The sequence below is a fragment of the Dryobates pubescens genome, chromosome 9, assembly GCF_014839835.1.
Source record: "Dryobates pubescens isolate bDryPub1 chromosome 9, bDryPub1.pri, whole genome shotgun sequence".
NCBI lineage: Eukaryota > Metazoa > Chordata > Aves > Piciformes > Picidae > Dryobates > Dryobates pubescens.
The window spans coordinates 10,462,767-10,483,725 of NC_071620.1; the positions used below are offsets into that span (position 1 = coordinate 10,462,767).

Genomic DNA, 20,959 nt, shown 5'->3' on the forward strand with positions numbered 1-20,959 from the left:
TTGTAAAATCCTTTTTTTATTGTTACAAATATACATATGAATAAAATCCCTTCAACCTGTAATGTAAGTGGGTAGCTGTGAAATTTTCACCCCCCTCCCTCAAAAGCTGAGACCTTTTTACAGATGTTGGAACTATTTGTCTCGTAGAATTACACATTGGAAAGAAGCTTAATATGCAGACAGAACTGAGGAAGGCCCCTAGAAAACATCAATATTAATAAAATTCCCATTGCCCTCATTCCAATCATCTATATACATTAATGTATGGACGTGGAGGAAATACCATGATTATACATCATCCAGATCCTGCTCTGTTGTGCTTTTTGACGGTACACAAATGGAAGCGTTGGAGCCTTATGTACAGTATGAGAACAGGAAGAAAGAGACTCCCTATGGGAGAATGTAAAAACCATACCCAAGCATTTAATATATATAATCTATACAAATTATTTTATTAGTGTGCTCTTTTAATATAATTACAATGTGCAATTGCATACTGCAGGAATATATTTATAGGTAAGTCACGTGCAGATCTGACACATTTACATTCAGCAGTACAACACATTACCTGCTGTACAGTGTATTAGTGTAAGACAAGGTCCAGTTAGTTTGCTTTGCTTCCCGAGTGCCCCTAATGCAGGGCACTCTTGCTAGCTGCTTCAGAGAGGAATTCAAGTAGAATACACGAGAGAGTCGCTGGTTTTAGCAAAGGCATGGGAAGGAAGGTCTGCGCTGCACAGAACAGAAATCAAGGACCAAATCGATGCCAAGTGAGCGTAAATCACCATTGGAAGATCAGGTTTTTCTGTGTGGAAATGTACCTGTGGTGGAAGAGCAGCTGGCCAGAAGGGCTGTCGATTGCTGTACCCTGATTGTGACAACAGGCCCTGGTGCTATGAAGCACTTGCACCCACTGCTACACAAAAATAAAATCCTTGTCTGCTTCTTCACCAGAGTCACTCGACTTGCTGCCCTGATGCCCGTCTTTACTTAGGGACCTCTGCTTCACCTCCTGGAACTCATGAGACTGCTGCCCAGGGCTTCTTTTCGCAGCTGTACGAAACAGAAATAGGTCTTACTAATGATTGTAGGAGAGAGAGGAAGATAGATCATTACAATGTCATGCGTACACACAGGACCTGCTTATTCTCCCTGGATTGATTTGCACTAGTGGGAGCGGCATTGGTCTGTCAATTCTTCAAGCCAGAAAAAAGTGAGAGAGAGAGAAGAGAGAGAGAGAGTTTGAGCAAACTTTACCCCACTGTTGGCTGGCAAGCAGGCACAAACCTGAAATATGAAACTCAGTACTTCACTGTGACACAGATAAACATTACAGTTAGAAACAGCCTGGAGACTTCCTTCTCATCGCACCACCTCAAAAGCACAACAGGATTCTTCTCTCCAGCTGGGCTGGACCTCAGAAGATGCACTCCTGACTGCTCAGGTGGATATCCTCACTGGGCATCCCTCACACCAGCAGCATGTGTCCTGGCTCCCTAGAAGGGCACATCTATATTTTCCCTTTTGACTCAGCAGCCTTAATCAGGACAGACATTCACCTTGACATTCACATTACCTGAACCGCTGCTCCCTGCCCCATCAGCACTGCCAGGTCTCAGTGTCCTCCCTGTTCCCTGGCTTGGGGGGGAGCCTTGGCTCTGAGCCCAACCTGCATCTCTTCCAGCTGAGATCATGGGCCCTGCACCTTGCTGCGCTTGGCTGTGGAGGAAGCAGGACATACCCACTTCCCATGATCTAAGTACAAACAGCACTAATTTTGTCCACCCAGCACTCTAAAAATCTCAGGCCAGGGCTTTCCCCAGACCTACAAGATTTGAAATAAATTGGAAAGATCCCCCCCCATCCCTGTAGGTTTTTAAGGCCAGGCTGGATGTGGCTCTGAGCAACCTGATGTAGTGTGAAGTGTCCCTGCCCATGGCAGGGGGGTTGGAACTAGATGATCCTTGAGGTCCCTTCCAACCCTAACAATTCTATGATTCTGTGAAGATAGCTGTAAACCTTGTTAAGATTTCCAGTGAATCAATGGTCTACAATTGGTATGCTAACAAGAGTTATTATACACATCAGTGGGGGTGATATTACACAAGGGCTGATAGCTTTAGAAATCTCCCACTTTGGATTAAAATGAACCTGTAAACACGCCATGGCCTTTAAATGTGACATTGTTTCAAGTCATCTTACTTCACCCCCACAAAATTAAATGTTACAGCTACAAGACCTTCTCATTATTTCAGATAAAGACATCTGGCTTTGGCTCACAGCTATTCCTCTGCCTGTTCACATTTGTGCACATCTCTCTCAACAGGGCTCCACCAGCTGCGGTGGCCATGAAGCACCACCTCTCCATCCTGGTGCGCCTCTCATAGCCTCACTGCTGTAAGGTGGCAGTCCTGTCACCAGCTCCAGCTGCAGCAGGGGCTGATGAGCAGCAAGCTCTCATTGATGCATCTCCATGGCTGCTACGAATTGTGGGGTTCTGCCAGGAACACGGAAAATGCAGAGGGGAATCCCAAGGGAGCCAATGCTGCTGAGCTGCTGTGGGAGCCTCAGCAGAGATGTTCTCTGTATTTGTGTGGGGTCAGCACGACTTCCCAGGCAGCACTGGTGAATATCAACAGGCAATAAAATGGGACAGAAACCTCTGGCCCATTTTCATTTGGCACAGACCTTGTCCAGTCCTGGCTCTCTGTTGTGATGAAATCAGAATGGATGCATCCAGTGTGTGTCTTGTGGATGCACATTTGCTACCCAAATCATTTTGATGAGTCCAAAATACTTGTTTCTTTTTCTGTCCCAGCCAAAATATGGGAGAAAACAAGAACCAGCAGCTACAGGCTTGCTACATTCTTCTCCCAGGTTTGCAAGTTGGGAAAAAGAGGAAAAGATTTTGAGAAAGGTTTGGAAAGCTATTTAATAGAATTGGAGAGGACTGAAATACCTAAATTCTGTCAAAGAAGGGAAAAAAAAAGGCATTTCCACCTTCACAACCACAACTGCTTTTTAAAGAAATGGGTGTCTGGAAATTGTAAGTTGTTCTTGATGCTTGCACCACCTACTAATTACATGGCTTTTGTTTGGCCTCCATGCACTCTTCAAACAAACCCCAGAACACATCCTGCAGAAGCCACTATAGTTTCTGGCCTGATAAATCAGGACAGGTAGTTTGCCTCCCAAAACACCTGAAAAAAAATACATCAAAAATACATCTCAATCCATCACAGTCCACAAATGGAGAGCAGATCTGAGAGCTTAACCTTGCCCTGGTGAAGCCATGCCCAGGTCACCTGTGCAGATCTGTGGCAGGTTTTGAAGCTTACTTTATCAGAGAGGCGGTTTAGAGTGAACTAAAATACAGCAATTTGATGATGATGAGGAGCAGAGGTTGCAGGTTTGGGTGGGCTAAATTTGATTCTACAATTTGAACAGGGAATCAGTTAGTACTTTTGAGCTGAGGATGTTATGGGAGGGATACATGATGTGTCAGAAACAGAAAAACAGTGCTAAATGTAATTATGTAAGATGTTCAGATACCTCATTAAAATAATGGGGGGGAGAGGGGTGAAGTAATTTGAATCATTGCTTAAACAAACCAGTGCAGAGGTAAAGAGGTAAAGCATGTAAACATGAACCATTTGAGAACAGGAGCTTTTATGTTTTAAAGACACAGATTAACTAAACATTTTTATAGCCAAATGAATGAGTTCACTACAAGTCAGAGCTGCTCTTCAGGTGAGGTGTGCAGCACAGTGACAGATTTGGGTTCTTTTAGTTTTGCTTTTTTGGTTGTTGTTGATGCAACTGAAAATCAAAGTACTGTGTCAGAACAAATTGATTTACCCAGTTCTTAAACGGCTTTGTGAGCGATGTACCGTAACTGGCACTAAGAATATTCAAGCTGAAATGTATTTTGAAGTACTTCAGTGTACACATCTTATAAAGCAAGGGTCTGTAGGGACACAGAGCAGAGGACAGTGCACCCGCAGCACGCCTGAGTGGCAGTGTGGCAGCGTCACCAACACGAGCACTCACGGTTTGCAATGAGCCCTCTTCTGCAGGGGGGCTGCAAGTGCTCTGTGGTCACTGGTGTGACCACAGAGGAAGAAGGCACACACATACCTTGTCTGGATTTTTTTTCCATGTAGTTCCCATGGGGACTAAGAGTCGATTAGCATGCCAGGAAGTTTTTACCTTTCTCAGAACCCCGTGGAAAAGCCACACTGTTTCGTGGATTCTTAGCTATTACCATTTCCTATTGATTGTTAGTCCCAGTCATCCAGTACTGTCATGATGAAAAACAAAAACTTCTAACCAGATGCTGGCTGTGCCTTCCACTGCCCAAGCACATTAGCTTCCTCTTCTGCACTGGTAGAATACTGCCCCGAAGTGGTTTGCACACTGCCAGATTGCTGGGCACAGTCATGAGCTGCATCTCTTTCTTGCCAATCTCCTGTTTGCTCTAGCAGGAAAAAGGATTTATTTATACCCTTAAGGTGTTCTGTAGGCCCACATAAGGAAAGTAATATAAATAATTCCCTTAACCATCCCATGTAATCAATTATTCAAAGAGCTGTAATCAATATGCCAGATGCTTGCTTCAGTTTTGCCTGGATATTTGTGTATGTTGGTAACTGCAGCCTGATCCTACACAGGCACACAGTGTGAAGAGGCACATCTCAAGATTGCCCCACAAAGTACAGTTAAACTCATTAACATGAAGCAATTCTATACTCAAGTATCATCTAATTTGCAGCTTTCTTTCACAGGAGATATAATTTTACTTACTAACTTGAGCAGATTTGCAGTGATTTACCAGTTGCAGAAATAAATCAAGCATGCTAGCCTGGAAGGTGGCAAGAAGCAAGGACAGAGGAATGACTAAGTGAGGAAGTAGAACAGTAATAAAGAAAAGGAACAGTGGGGGGAAAAAAATCCAACAACAACTATTATTGATAAAATTTGTACAGTGTAGTGTAGCAGTAAATAGAAAACTCTCTGTTTGGCCACATCGCCTGTGGAGGTCTAAGGGAGCAAGGAGAGAAGGACAGTATCTGACCTCTTTTCTGAAAGGGTTTGCTACCAGAAAACATGTTAAAAATAAAGTGACTGTCCCTCCTCTCACATGACAACCACAAACTGCAAAACCTTGTCAAACCTCTGCTGTGTTAGATTGCTGTAACACAAAAGGACTGTAGTTACAATCCCATATTCCCTGCTTCTCCGATACGTCCCCTCTCATGACAGGGAGATGAAGCAAGCGTGTAGCACAGGAACAGTGAGGCTAAGCTCACATTAAAATGCTCCTGGAACAAGTCTCATTTACTTTGTGTTTCTCTGGATACCCAGTAGCAAGTTCTCTCTCATGGTCTGGTGAGAAGCTGGTAAGACTCAAGCATGTGCAGTTATCTGGCAGCAGCTGAGACAGAAGAATAAACAGGTTCTACCATGCCTTACAGCCCTCATAATGCCACAGCCACCAGGAGGCACTTCAGACATTCTGCTGGTTTTTTTCCATGTCCTAAGCCATAGTGCCACACAGACCCCCTGAACCCTCATTGCTCTGCAGATATAGGAGAGGTCCTTGGGTGCATTGTGTCCTGCTACCTCTACATAAGTGAGTGAGATTGTAGTGGTTCTTCTACCTTTATGGTACCAGAGTAGCCCAAGAGCATCACTGAGGAGGCTGAAGTGAAAGTCAAAACCTGCAGACAACTACCCCACATGTGCTGACATGAGGCCACCAAAAGGTAGCCCACTACAGCAACAATTTTTCAAGCAGAGCAATGTTCATACTTTAAGGTAGGCTGTTTGTTAAATGGTAGTTTCAGGAGAGAAAGGAATAAGCTTCTCAATAAGCTCCTCTCATCTGGAGGAGAATGGTGGTCTTCGCAGGCAGTAGAACAGCAGGATTATCTATCTGCCTTCACTCATCAGACTCCATCCTACACCATGAAAAACTGCTGGCAGACTGTGAAAGGGCACTCCTTTTTCTCACAGCTTCAGTGATGGGAATCACCTTGGGGTGTTTCCTGAGGAAAGTCCCAGGAAGGAAGCGGCTCACCTCCAAATTTCAAGCATAGTCATTTGTACCAGCTAACACCACACTGAGCAGCATTTCTGTGACTACTCCACATGCTACCTGAGGAAGGAAGCCTTAGCTCTTCTAAAAGCAATTGTGGGCAAGGAAATGCATCAGCAAAAGCAGAAATCCAGCATGTACATGAAAAGCAGCAAAGGCAAGGCATCAGCCTACCAAGCCCTGCTCTGGTACACAGAGACTTAATGCCCAAGGAGGAGGTGAACTTGATCACATGCAGTGATGCGACAGAAAGGAGAAGCACAAACAGTCTGGCTGCAAGGAACAAAGCCATGGCTGCTCCCCTGGATATGTGCTGAACCACAGAGCTGCATTTCACACCACTGTGTGTGACCAATCCCAACACTCAGATTAAATTAAACCATAATATACACAATGCAAGAGTGCCTTAACTGTTCACATAATTGTTAATACCAAGGGATTAATCTTTCACTTGGTTTGCTCAAAGAAAGCAAATACAGGGCACCAACACACAGATGGAGGATATGAGATACACTTCCCTTGTCCTTTTTTCCTCCAAATGAGTATCCCTCCTCCCTTCCAAGTGAAAACAAATCAGGGGCAATGACACACCAAGTCCTAGCAGAAGACATGCACAGCGGAGCAAAAGTTACACCAATCCTCCTACCTTCTTGAGAAAATGATCTGACTGAGGGGCTGCTCTGGCCATCCTTTTCCTTATCAGAAGGAACTTTCTTCAGCACAGGTGGAAGCAGGGCAACTTTTGGGGAACTGGGGCCAGAGGGAGACTCCGGAGCATCCTCTGTGGAGTACCATGAACAAAAGGGTGAGAAGTTATGTTTGCACTGTAGATCAGAGAAATGGTGCTGCTATGATGAGCCAAACCTCAATACAATACACAGGCAAGAAACAGAATCTATGGCAGAAAAAGAAGGGTTCAGAAATTCACATTATGCCAAAAGAATGCATGATGGCCCCCAATCCAAGTGAAAGAACTTTAACAGCCAAAGCACAGATCTTATTTTTAGTGTGTACTGCTGTTGCAGCACAAAGAGAAATCTGGGGGGACCAACTGAGTTTCCTGCAAGCCATGAGTACACAATTTGTGAAGAAAATTCTTTCAGATGGATTTTTTTGGAACTATCTGTGCTATTTATATTTTTATTGTTCTGAAACATAAGGAACTGATCCATTTATTTGTCCCATTTCACAGCTATAAGGCAAAAAAAGGGAAAAAAAAAAAAAGGAAAAAGAAAAAGAAGCAGGGAAACAAATTTCAAATGTCATAAATAGGAACCAGGGAAACGAAGTTCATAACCAGCCGACAGAACTCTGTACTTGCAGTAATAAATTGCCAGCGCATTACATGACAACATCCCCCAAAGTTTTTCTAGACAGAAGAAATGTTTTGTTCTTCCAGTCTGTGAGGAAATATGGAACTCAAAATTCAAATCAAGAGTTTAAACCATCTGGATGTCTTGTTCCCTCTAGAAGGTTGACTATGTGTTATGTGCAGCAAGTTAATGACCACGTTTACTGTCCTTGCAGGAAGGCCCTTCCAGTCTTATGTTAGTCTTTCACTGGACAGCAGGGAAGTACAGCTACAATGGATTCTTTAAACTGCTTGTATGTTTGCTTCCCAAGGAGTAAACAGTGACATATGTACACAACAAAGGAACTAGGAACATACATTTATATTGACAGAAGGAAAAAGGAACTCTATTGCATACTTGTACAATGAATTAATCAGTTGCATATTGGAAATGAATAGGAATTCATCTCAATGGTGAGGAAACACCACTAATCTTTTTACTTTCAGCACAGGAAAGTGATGATCTCCCAAATCAACTTGCTCTGAACAGTTCTTGGACCTTCTCCATGCTTTTGATGTGCCTGTGAGGCCAGCTGCTTTCAGAAGCTCGGTATCAACAGGGGTGAAGGCAGTGCTTGGCAAACACAGCTCTCTGTTTCTAAACCAAAGCTGTTATGTGCTTTATTCAAGAATCACTTTCAGTCTTTGATAATTTGTGGGCATCTGAGCTCTGTTCCTTTGCTCCCAGATTACTAAGAAAAATTTGCTACCATTAGTTTGGCCATACCACTGGAAACAACAGCAAGAGCAAGAGGGTAAATAGAGATTATAGCTTGGCTTCTTCCTCACGCTGCCTGGGTGTGCTTAGCCAGCAGGTTGCAACAAGTACTAGGATAGAGGTTAGACTGCAAGAGAGACTGTGCTGCTTTTACTGCCACCCCAGGAGCTAGCCTATTAAAAGTAAATATTAATTACTCTCTGTGTTAAACCCACACTATGCTCTCTGCATGAAACAGGATCTGGCAGAAACAGATAGCTCAGGTCTTTCTGACACCTAAGACTTTCAGATAAGACACTGCCTGTTTTCCAGATTAAGCATCACCAAATGAGCCATGCTTTCCTATTGTATTCATCTTTGCTGGCATCTTACCTGACAACTCTCACTTTTATGACCATTTCTAAAATGATCAATGGAATTAAATTTAAAGCCAGATAAAACTTGAAGGTGATTCTGCGTTGAATAACATTCTACCCACTGGAGTGCAGAGACTAAGTAATGCCCAAGTTGCACATCAAGGATAGAGAGAAGGCTGCAATATCTCTCTGCCCCCTCATTCTCCATCTTCCTAAGGTCAACATGACTTCTTTCTAAGGTCAACAGTGAGTATGGAGAAAGCCTGGAGGTCTGTGAGCTCTTGCAGATGGGTAAGCTCACATTTTTCAGTCATTAGTAATTAAGAAGATGCGTTTGCCACAGCTACTGGGGGAGTCAGTAACTGAGCATTTAGTGCAGTGGCTGTACTTTGGGAAGAGGGGACCGTCCTACTAAACAGTGGGCAGACAAATGTATTGGTGATCTGCTGAAGTATTTTCCCACTACTGGAAACCCTGAAGTAGTATCTCAGCAGAAGGTTAGGACAGAGCAAAAGTTATAGTCAGTCAACCAGCAGTCTTGCAGGGTTATAAAAAGCACAGGTATAATTATTTCCTATCAATGGCAATAAGGAAAGAAACGAAGGCAAAGCAAGGGAAAAGAGTATGAGAGACTGTCACTTGGTACTTTAAAAACAACAGGCACTTGAGGGGTGAAGAGCAGCCTGCCAGAAAGCCCCCAGAATGTCAACATTTGAGGCCAAGTGTTTAGATAAAATGCAGTTATGAAAATAAAGTTATTTTTGTTAGTGCTACTACAATAGTGCTTTGATGCTGAAGTAGTTTTCTATGCTTGTCCCTTCAATGAATTCCAGCTAACTCCCAACAGCTCTGCTGCTGCTGCTCTTGCTGCTCCTCAGGCTTTACAATTGCAGATGACAGATGAAACTGTTTTAACAAGCTTACTTGAATTAGGGCAGAGGGAGGTGGAAAATAAGGGTGCAAGTCAGGAGTAAGTGATGGAATAACCTGTCCCTCTACATGCAACTGTTCAGGAAGTGGCCACGAGTGTCTCCTCCACAGCACACACAAACAGCAGTCAGGAGTACTCAGCTGGCCATAATGAATGTCCACAAGAGCTCTCACCAGTACGAGAGGCAGAGCGTGGTTTCTGCGGCACCGTGGGTCGTCCTGCCAGGCTGGGCTTTGTTGACTGCAGTGGGGGCTTTGGGCTGGTTGGTGTATTGGAAGAACCTCTTGCCTTTGCACCAGCTTCTGCCTTTGGTTCAGCTTTTGAGTTTTTTTCTGATGATGTTGAGATGGAGTCTCCTTTATTTGAGGCAAATCGAGTCTCTGGAAGGGTCTGCTGGAGTTTAGGCACTAAAATACATAGACACATGAAATAAAGTCTCCTGCAACACAGATGCTTGTGTGGAAAATACCATCCTTAGCTCCCATACCACTGCTGCACTGCCGTGTGACCCTTAATGCTTCATTCACAATCACTGCAAGAAAAGCATCCCAAACTGCTAGCTCTTACTCATGCTAAGCTTCATAATTCAGCTGCTCAGAGGTGATGGCATCTTCCTCTTTTCAATACCTTTGGGGTGATAGCTGGCTAGTCCTTATTCTTCCTTCATATTTCTGGGAGCAGATGGTGCAACCTACCTGCTGAGAAAGCTGCAATGGATCAGTGGAAAATGCAGACTTTGCCTGTTTTGCATTTTTACAGACAAAAGGTTGGGTATCCAAGATCAACAGAGAATCCTGGCCCAGAAAATAAATCCCAAATGTGTGATCAGCAGGCTGCATCTTTTCATTTGTTGCTTTTAGCAAGTGCTAGAGGAGATTCTGAACCTAAGTCGAGACCAAAGTGTTCTTTAGATAATATTTTGACTTCTCTGGTAACACTGTGTATGGATTATGGTTTCCACACCTTAGCAAGTTTATCAACACACAATTTATCCCAAAGAAAGACCAAGGCATTACGAGATAAAGCCACACTGACTTCCAAGCAACAAATCAGTTCTCTCTAGCTAAGCAAGCTGGTAGAAAGCTGGCTGGAGCCTAGGCTGCAAACAAGCAGAACACCTGCCCTGCTTTCCTACTCTGCAGCCTTCAGAAGGTTGAAGGTATTTAGCAGGAATAACAACAGCCTTTGAACTTGTGTGGTAGGTTGGGACTTTCAACAATTGTCACATCTTTACTCTCAGAAGAGAATTACAGACTAATTGAAATGCAGACTGGCAGCCTTGGTGCTTGGCAAAGACAAGTGTGTGCTCATAGGTGCTGACTGGACCTACCTACCCTTTATTCCTTTTCAGAAAGCCTACTTTTTACAAAAGTGCTGAACAAAAACATTTTAATGGCAGTGGAAGGGAGAGGAGTGTTGATACAGCTCGTTGCAAGCCAATCTCCAATACATTTCTCCAGACTTTGTAGCTGTTTTTCAGCCCAGGTGGAGTTAAACTCTGGCAAACTAGACAGAGTTGTGTGGTGCTTATCTGTCTGTGAGAGTGTGCGACAGGGAGTTTGTGCCCCCATGCATGCAATTGGCTTTTGTGCTGCAAGTGGAAGGGCAGGACATCTTCACCTCTGCATGTGTGCATACACAAAAAGCAGGCAACATCCAGACAGGAAGCAAGGAATAAAGGCATGCACACATACCCTACACCCCCATCCCTCTCCCCTTATTTTCCTTCTCTCCATCTTTGTAATTTTTCTGTAGCAACCTCCAGCAATTTTCCATTAACTCTCTCTCCTGCCTTCCTAGCCTCAGGCCTGCTAGTATTATTAGAACCCAGTAAGTTAAGATAAATTAACCCAAAACAAAGAGAAATTGTAGTCACAACAGGAAAGAGCCTCAGGGAGCTCTCAAGCAAGAGTGGTAAAGAAAGGACTGACAGCTGGAGGCCAAAAGGAAGGTCCATGAACACTGCAGTGAGGTGGGAGTGAACTGTGTCATATACAGAGACAAGGACCAGAAAAAAAATTGGGGTCAGTCACCCCCAGCTAATCTAATGCCTCAAGCAGCTACTCTAATGCCTCAAGCACAGACTATTCTTGCTCCTCTGATTTCAGTTTGATGGCATCAGCAGACACACAGTACACAAGGCTCTCCTCAAAAGATAAGAAGGCTTTAAAAATGCTGATTTATCGAGTTCAGTGTGCTCTCAATGCTTTAGAAAGGTATAAAACTTGAAAATTGGTTTCTGAAGTGCTCAACCAAGATTGCTACATCTGGATTTTGATTTCAGCCTTACTTCTGTATGCTTTGGCAACTCTGTGTACCATCCTTGTGGGGCACCTAACCACCACTGTTGAGAAATGACAGCTGAATTCCCTAGTTCAGTCCATTCCTTTCAGTCCAGTGAATGTGGTATGCACAAACCACCACAGCTAAATCCCTTTTGAACACTTCACTGGCCAGTCCCAAAAGTCTGCACAGTGACCAGAATTTCATCTTGACCTGGGAGGAAACACAGTCACTGCCACTTCAGGGCCCAGGACTACAGCTTTATAAGGGCACAGCAGGATTAGATACAGAGGGGGTCGGTGCTCCACTTTGTACATGATGGAGAGCACATGTGTGCAGTGCCCGTGGACCTCCGTGGCTTTGCAGACAGCCCTGGCTTTGGTCAAGCCAGGTAAACTCTGAGAAGAGCCAGCTGCTCTATTCTTTCCATTCTAACAGCTCACAGTCAAGTTTACTCAAGATGAAGTGTGCAGAGATTACACCTTGCAAATTGATCATATTTAGGTCACCAGATATATTCAGGAGTTTCACTACCTCATGAGCAGACATTTTTTGATGGCTCCTGGGTTCAGCTCCAGCTCTGCTGATCCCATTACAGTTCAGCATCCTTCTGAAGGTGCCCCGGGCTCATATACCAAGTACTTTCCCTCTTGCACATTGTGGACACAAGTAAAAGCTGAGCTGTCAGCTCAGTCCTAGAGCTGCCTTCATGAGAAGTGCTGTCCAACAGGACATGAATCATAGAATCATAGAATCAATAAGGTTGGAAAAGACCTCAAAGATCAAGTCCAACCTGTCACCCAAGACATGACTACTAACCTATGGCACCAAGTGCCACATCCAATCCCCTCTTGAACACCTCCAGGGATGGTGACTCCACCACCTTCCTGGGCAGCCCATTCCAATGATGAACAACTCTCTCAGTGAAGAACTTTCTCCTCAGCTTGAGCCTAAACTCCCCCTAGTGCAGGTTGAGACTGTGTCCTCATGTTCTGGTGCTGATTGCCTGGGAGAAGAGACCAACACCCTCCTGGCTACAACCTCCCTTCAGGTAGCTGTAGAGAGCAAGAAGGTCTCCCCTGAGACTCCTATTCTTCAGGCTAAACAACCCCAGCTCCCTCAGCCTCTCCTCATAGGGCTTGTGCTCGAGGCCTCTCCCCAGCCTTGTTGCCCTTCTCTGGACACATTCAAGAGTCTCAATGTCCTTCTTAAATTGAGGGGCCCAGAACTGGACACAGTACTCAAGGTGTGGCCTAACCAGAAGTTGGCTTGTTTCTAATCCTTTTCATGTAAACTCCTATTTTGCTTAAGTGACTGTGGGCACACAATCTGGAGAGGAAAGTGAGATGCTTGAGATTAGACATGTTGCATTTTCTTTCTAGAATTTGTACCAGGGCAATCAGAGCTTTACCTGTACCACTTTCATCCAGTCGTTCTGAGCTCAGTGCCGTGTCAAAGGACTCTCTGGAAGTTGTGTCATTCCCAAGTTTCTGAAAGAGTAAGAAAAGCTCTCCTATTAATAATACATCTGTAATTAATACAATTCAGTGGTTATCTTAGGGGGGGGGGGGGGGAAGCTGTAATTTGGAAGGCATTAGGCAGAGAAAGCAGTGATAGTAATAGATGGTGGATCCTCTCTTGTCGTTTCTCTTTCAATTCTTGGAGAGCTATGCTGGAAGAAAATGATGCTGATTTGTAACTAATACTGACATGTCTAGCAAAGCTGCAATGACACCTCTCTCCTACATGGCAGGTCTCCTAAGGTAACAGAACTTGAAACTGAAGGTGCTAGTTAGAAATAGTCTTTCCTCCAAAGAACTCTATATTTAAAAGTAGGTTTAAAAGTCTTTTGCTGAAGATCTAGATTTTGAATATGACTGCCAACTTGTTCTTATGCTCTTCCACATGCAAAAACAACATACTTCGAATAAACATGCAAATACAGAAGCAGCAGTACTCATTTTCACAGGATTCCTCTAAAAACAGAGCTTACTTACTGAAAGGTGTTTAAAACTACCCATCATAAGCATGTGTGCTCAGCCCCTCTAGAGAAAGGGGGCACTGATATTGTTGCTAAGTCTTCTTCTGTTCTCAAAAGTATCTTTTGTAACATCTTGGCCTGCAAAAACTTCTGTCAAATCACAGCTCTCATCTAAGTGAGCTCCAAACCTGTGTATTCACCAGGAGAAGCTTAGATACTTAGCCAGTGTGCTTGTGAAAGAACCAGCCTCCATTTACTGTCTTACCCACTACCAAAGCTCAAGCAGAAGGATAAACAGGAGGATTAAGCACATAGAAATTAAGTGCAGGATATACTATGACAGCAAGCCTTATACAGGCAAGACTGGGGGGGGTGGGAAATACTTTTTTTGAAATTAAAAAGGTGGGGATAGGCTTTTGCAGGCATCTTCAATCTTATCTTGAACTGCTATTTCAAGACAGCGTGGCAAATGACTTAAAGCAAAAGATTTTTGCTGATGATCACTGCACTGGGTTGTGCACCCATGCATAAATCATGCTGACACGTTGAGGACGCTGCTACTACTGCTCCAGCACCGATGCTGCGTGGCTGATGCTGACTGTCCCACTCAGAAATCTCCAACACGTGCCATGTAGCTCACACCAGACACAATCATTGCCCTTTGGAGTTTACAGTCTGAAAGACTGGTGGTTGCAGCAGGCAGATAAAAACTGGACAACGGGAGATGTAGGAAGGACGAGAATGGTTGCACATACCGATTACAGAAAAAAGCTGAGGGGTTTAGAGTGAAAATAGTATTTTAAATATAAATCTAAAGGAATGCTCTCTAAATATCCACACTAGCCAAGTGTCCTTCCCCTGTGGTGGGAATCCAACACTGGTATTTCAAGAGAAGCAGATTATGGGGAGTGATGCAGAAAACAACATGGTTGGCCTTACAGATTTGCTGATATAATCTCTGGTTTACTCATGTAATCTCACAGCTCCTAAAACAAAGGAAGGGATGGAGATGCTGAGTGCCTTCAGGAGAAGACTTGATGGGGTGCTTGGTGCCATGGGTTAGTTGTTTAGGTGGTGTTGGATTGGTTGATGGGTTGGACGCGATGATCTTGAAGGTCTCTTCCAACCTGGTTTATTCTATGTATGTATATTCTACCACACCTGTGTAAGACCTGGCAGGGTAATCTCTTCATTAAGTACAGACATGCATTTATAATGGCACACTGCAATGAGGAGGATGCTATTAGAACCACCACTAAATTTCTTGTACTGCAAAGCTACCTTGATACTGACATAACTATTTACTCTAAGGGATTATATTGCTATAGGTTTTAAGTATAAAATATCTGCATGTCAAAAACCACATGTAAGCCAAACACCAAAGCCTTATGGTCAGGAGCACTCTGGAAATGCCATGACTTGTAGGACCAGAATGGTGTTCATACAGACAAAACAACATTGTCTCCAAAGCTAGCAGGAACATGATGCTTTGTGCCATTAGCTGAAACTCAGTTTTAATTCCCTTTTCTTGTCTGTCACTGATAGTTTGGCTATATTCCCACTTCTGCACCTCCTAAAGTCACATGTTTCTTTGTAAGACTGTCTTGACTACATATTTTTGAAGGGAATACCACCCTTTGGGATTTTTCTTCCATACCTTGGAAAAATAAAACACCCAAACTTTTGAGAACTGAATTTACCAAGAATTTCTTCATGGAATGTGAATTCTTGTGAACTTTCATCAAAATACCTGTTTTCCTGTGTAAACACTGAAGAGATCATTAAGGTTGGAAAAGACTTTTAAGGTCATCAAGCCCAACTACCAACCCAACACCACCATACCCAGTAAATCATGCCCCATAGTGTCATGTCTATATGTTTTTTGAATGCCCCCAGGGATGGTGACTTCACCACTTCCCTGGGCAGCCTGTTCCAATGCTTAATTACTCTTTCAGTAAAGAAATTTTTCCTAATACAGAGTTTATTTACTGAAGCTAAATGCTAAGAGAGCTGTAGGACAATACAAAAACTAAATTTCACTCTAAGTCCTTCCCTCCTCCCTAGTTATGGGGCTACTAAGGAAATACAACCATGTACAGAGACAAGTACAAAAGCCAGTGCTGGCATCTATTAGTGGAGAATGTAAAATCACAACCAGGATGTTAACATGTTTGGTTACCTGCTGCACACACATTCCAAACTGCTTATGGTCCTGAGACAGCACTAAACACTTGCTGCAAAAAAATGTACTCTAAGAAGCTGTCAATGATGTCAGAAAACTGCAGGTGAATGTATCCTGTAGATAAATAATGACTAGGCTCTACTTTTAGAAGGAATTCATGCAAGTTTGGGAAATACTGCAGAGCTGGGTGGCACTGATTGTGAATAAACAGGAGGGGCTACCTTACCAATGCTTACAGAGAAGTAAAGGGCTGGTGTCAGGAGGATGGGGCCAGTCTTTTTACAGGGGTGCCCAGTGGCGGGACAAGAGGTAACAGACACAAACTTGAACACAGGAAGTTCCACCTAACATGAGGAGGAACTTTGTTACTTTGAGGGTGGTGGAGCACTGAACAGGCTGCCCAGAGAGGTGGCGGCATCTCCTCCTCTGGAGACTTTCAAAACCCACCTGGATGCTGCCCAGTGCAAAATGCTCTAGGATGACCCTGCTCTGGCAGTGGGGTTGGACTAGATAGCTCCAGAGGTCCCTTCCAAAATCTATCATTCTGTGGTTCTGTTACGGATCATCTCGGTGTGCTCATAGGTCTTGCTCTAGGTATTTAAAAATGTAATCTGCAAACACTAGATGGAGCTGAAAGATCTTTTTCTGTATGCCTGGAGGCAACACTGCTTTGCAAACACTCCCCTTTACCATTAATGCAAATTGTCACGTTGAGTTCTAAGCAAAAGAAAACAAAAAAAAGGATTTACCATCTTTCCCTCTACTGTGCACCTGCTCAGCACTTGTATCTGTAACAAGACTGTGGTAGGGGATGAATGAAACAGTAAATTCCTTCTGGCTTTGTTTTCATGTAAAATAGCTCAGAATATAAGCAGCCATCTGTACCTTGGAGGAAAACAAAATTTTCTGTCATACTGGAATTCTGATAGATGTGACGATGTTAGGGAAGCTCAGGTCATACTCATCCTGAACAACGTAACAGCAGCGGGATGCTTATCTTCTGTAGCTCAACCACCAGGATACTGTATGATTTTTTCACCTTCATGAATATCATGAATAAAAGTGCAAAAAACTTAAATTATTCAATATTACAAATCTATGATGCAGCATGTGACAAATTCTCCTGAGCAGCAGTTCAATTTTATGTGGTCTGGGCAACATTAAGAATGCATAATTCAGTGGCCTGCTGTGTGCAGGTTCTTATTTCCATTCACTTTTCTTGCCACTCTTAGAAAAAAATCATAATTCCACTTTTGCACTCCATAAATATATATTTTTATAAAATCAAATGAAAAAAAAATAAGCTAAACAACATTATTTTCTTGAAAATTAAACCTGGAGGGAGAGGGGTAACTCTTCCAACAAGGAAAAAAGTGAAGGATGGAAAATCAAATACCAGGAAAAGGCAACAACTGCTCTTTTTGATGGATGAAATGAATGTTTTCAATGACTGCTGTAAAAACCTTATCAACTGAAGAGGACTTTTACTCTCTCCACATTAAACAAATGAAATAGAATGCTCAGTCACATCATTCCAGATCTGATTAGCTTCAGATGGCAAGAGTGAAGAACTGGACAAGCACCGTGCATACATAATTTCTGCAGCTGAAAACGATATAATCTGGAGTGTCTTGGTATTTCACAAGTTTCAGGTAGAGCATAACACTCATTTAAAATCATATGGCATTTACTTGAGAAGCTGGTGGTTTAGAATCATAGAATGGCTTAGGTTGGAAGAGACCTTAGAGATCATCTATGCCTTGCCATGGGTGGGGATGCCTCTCAGCTAGACTTGGATGCTCAAGACCTCAAGACCTCCACAACCTCCTTGAGGAACCTATTCCAGAGTCTCACCACACTTGTACTTGTACTTGTACTGAAGAGCTTCATCCTAAGATTCAGTCTAAACCTACTCTCCCTCAGTTTAAAACCACTCAAGCTGTGCCAGGGGAGGTTTAGACTCGCGGTGAGGAAAAAGTTCTTCACTGAGCGAGTCATTCGTCATTGGAATGGGCTGCCCAGGGAGGTGGTGGAGTCGCCGTCCCTGGAGGTGTTCAAGGGGAGATTGGACGTGGCACTTGGTGCCATGGTCTAGTTGTGAGGTCTGTTGGAACAGGTTGGACTTGATGATCCTTGGGGTCTCTTCCAACCTTAGTTACTGTGATACTGTGATTCCCTCTTGTCCTGTCAATAGACACCCTTACAAAAAGTCCCTCTCCAGCCTTCCTGTAGGATCCTTTCAGGTACTGGAAGGCAGCTATAAGGTTTCCCTTGGAGTCTTCTCTTCTCTAGTCTGAACAACCCCAGCTTCCTCAGCTGATCCTCATAGCAAAGGTGTTCCAGCCCTCAGATCATCTTTGTAGCCTTCCTCTGAACTTGCTCGAACAACTGTGTCCTTCTTATGATGGGGACACCAGAAGTGGATGCAGTGTTTGAGGTACAAATCAATGAAATTCAGCACCAATGAGAAAGATGAGAATTGAGCATTTCTTTAGAAAATTCATTTTAATGCTAAGGATGCCTTTTAATGAGCCATCAACTCCTGTGCTACTTTGAATCTGCTTATTACAAGACTCCACAGTCTGCAGGGATGGTTCAGACATCATGGCAAGCACTGTAAGACGATGAAGAAAGGTAAAAATGAACTTTGGGTGCCTTGCTTGGTCAGAGTAATACAGTTCTGCAACTTGTTAAAGGAAGATGAGCTTTGCTGTAAGGCACATCTCCCAGATCACAGGGGATAATGGGGAGTGCCCTGCATGTTGAAGAGGAAGAGAGGAGGGAAAAAAGGCTGTAGCTTAGATAATTTTAGAACATGCCAATAGCAGCTAGGAGCAAGCAGGGGATGATAATGGGAAAGTTCAATGAGAAACAAGCATCAGGTAAAAAATGCTGGCACAAAATGCTTTGGGGCAACACAAGAATATTCCATGTCTGCAAAGTGGAGCAGGTTCCTGCACGACATCAGCACTTTACAGAGGAGAAAATTAGAGAGTGAAGGGAACCTGGACAGATAATTCTGAATAGATTTTAATTTTTTTTTAACATATGCTTATTTTGTTTTAGTGTTAGTGTTTGCAACACAGAAATCAAAGGCATAAAAATAATTAGGTGTGGTACAAAAGGACATAAAAAGGCAAATAGCTGTCAACAGTGTCTGGAAGCCAGATTTGGTTCTCTGCATGGAATATATAATCTGAAATACGTCTCTCCATCTATCTACATCACCCTCCACAAGAGAAGAGTACAGATAGCTGCCATGGCACTTAACTTTGCTGGACACCTGAGGTATCAGAGTGCAGAGGGCACACAGTAAGAAGTCTGCTTTAGCTTTTGTGAAACATACATCCATTAGATGTGAACACAGATCACAGAGTGGAGACACCCACCTTCTGCTTACCAGTCACCCCAAAATTACTCTGCCACACATGCAAACAACTATGTGCTCTCTTCTGTACTTGTGATGCCTTGACATCAAGTACAAGAGCTGGCATCACCTCCTCTACAAGAGGAGAGAAAATGTAAGCATTAAGGGTGCACCTCCTGCTCCACATGTGTAGCCTAGTCCTTGGCCAAGGTACCCATATTCAACCACCACAGCAGAGAGGAGAAACACTGTAATTCCTGTCAGAAAATCCCAGCCACCAGCCCTTGTAGACCCAACCCACTTCCCCTGAGCCCTTGCTCAGTTTTTCAATGAGTCAAGAGAAATCAAATTGCATTCACCTTCTGAGCAGAGGCTGCTCTCTTCTCCTGCTTGGCTTTCATTTCTGCAAGAAGTCCACTGCCCATCACCTGCACGCCGTACCTCCGGCCTCCCTGTGGGCTTCCTTTGCTGTCAGCCCTCTCAGCTTTTGCTGCATCGTCTGACTGTGCCTCCTCCAGTGAGTCTGGTGTCTTTAATTCCTCAGAGCGCTCTGTACCACCATTCTGCTCTGCAGGCTTTACCTCCTTCTTGCTTGTGTCCACAGCTGGACTTTTTGCAGCAACTTTGGGTGAAGAAGGCTCCTCTGCCACCGTTACAGTCTGGGGACGTTCAGATTTGGATCCTCTTGATTTAATTAAGTTAAGGAAGCCACTCTTCCTTGAGTCTCTTTTCTTCTTCTCATCCCCTGCTTCACTGGGCTCACTGCTGTCTGAACCTTTAGTTGATGGTCTCCTAATAGAAGACACAGACATTTTAAACTCTTCTCCACTCCCCTCCTCCCTCACTTTTAAATAGTACCAAATGACTTCTACTGGGCAAAGGCAATGCTTTGTACAGTCCATATGTTGCCCTGTGCCCAGTTATTACTAGCATCCCTAAATTAAAAACTGGACAATTAACATTGATTATGCTGTCTTGAGGCCTTTCACAGGATGCAATGAAGAGAAGCAGACATTTCATCTGCACTAGGCACCTGTCTGCTTGCAAGAGCAGCCAGTTCTGCCCAAGCTTTCAATGTGCATATAGGGCAAAGGAGGACAACTAAGTTGGTGAAGAGTCTAGTCGCAAGTCTTATGGAGGAGTGGCTTAGGGAAGTGGTGGTGTTTAGCCTGGAGAAAACAAGGCTTTGGGGAGAACTTCTCACTCTCTGGAACTTCCTGAAGGGAGGCTGTAGTGAGGTGGGGGTCTTCTCCTAAGTAACAAGTAATAGGACTAGAGCAAATGGCTTCAAGTTGTGCCAGAGAAGGTTTAGGTTGGACATGAGGAAAAATTTCTTCACTGAAAGGGTGGTCAAGCATTGGAACAGTCTGCACAGGGAAGTGGTTGGGTCACCAGCTCCAGAGGTATTTTGTTTAATGTGTAGATGTGGTGCTTAGTGACATGGTTTGGTGCTGGAGTTGGCTATGTCCTTTAAGCTGGCAAATCTATTTTTCAAAGCTACAGTAATTTTACTACTGCACATAGTACATCACACATGGCTTCACATGTCACTGCAGATATTTATAACTCACAGTGACTTTAAAACATTTGCTTTTCCTGCCACAGCCATCTACCAGTTAGCACCTCCCATCTTCCTTAATGGATGTCACATACATCACAGAAGGGGTCATTCCAAGTTCTCTGGAAATCACCC

The 20,959-nt window shown here is 43.6% G+C and overlaps 1 protein-coding gene across 4 annotated transcripts in view; it reads right to left on the bottom strand.

The window, feature by feature from the left end:
- Nucleotides 1-20,959, bottom strand: part of CARMIL1 (capping protein regulator and myosin 1 linker 1) — a 217,630-nt gene continuing 196,671 nt past the window's right edge. For all 4 annotated transcript variants that reach the window (XM_054164475.1, XM_054164473.1, XM_054164474.1 and 1 more), the window contains 5 exons: nt 19,626-20,058; nt 13,148-13,226; nt 9,627-9,860; nt 6,744-6,878; nt 1-1,053 (listed from right to left, as the gene is read on the bottom strand). In XM_054164475.1, coding sequence (XP_054020450.1) covers nt 917-1,053; nt 6,744-6,878; nt 9,627-9,860; nt 13,148-13,226; nt 19,626-20,058 — 1,018 coding nt within the window. In that variant the 3' untranslated portion in view covers nt 1-916. The remainder of the gene's footprint in view (nt 1,054-6,743; nt 6,879-9,626; nt 9,861-13,147; nt 13,227-19,625; nt 20,059-20,959) is intronic.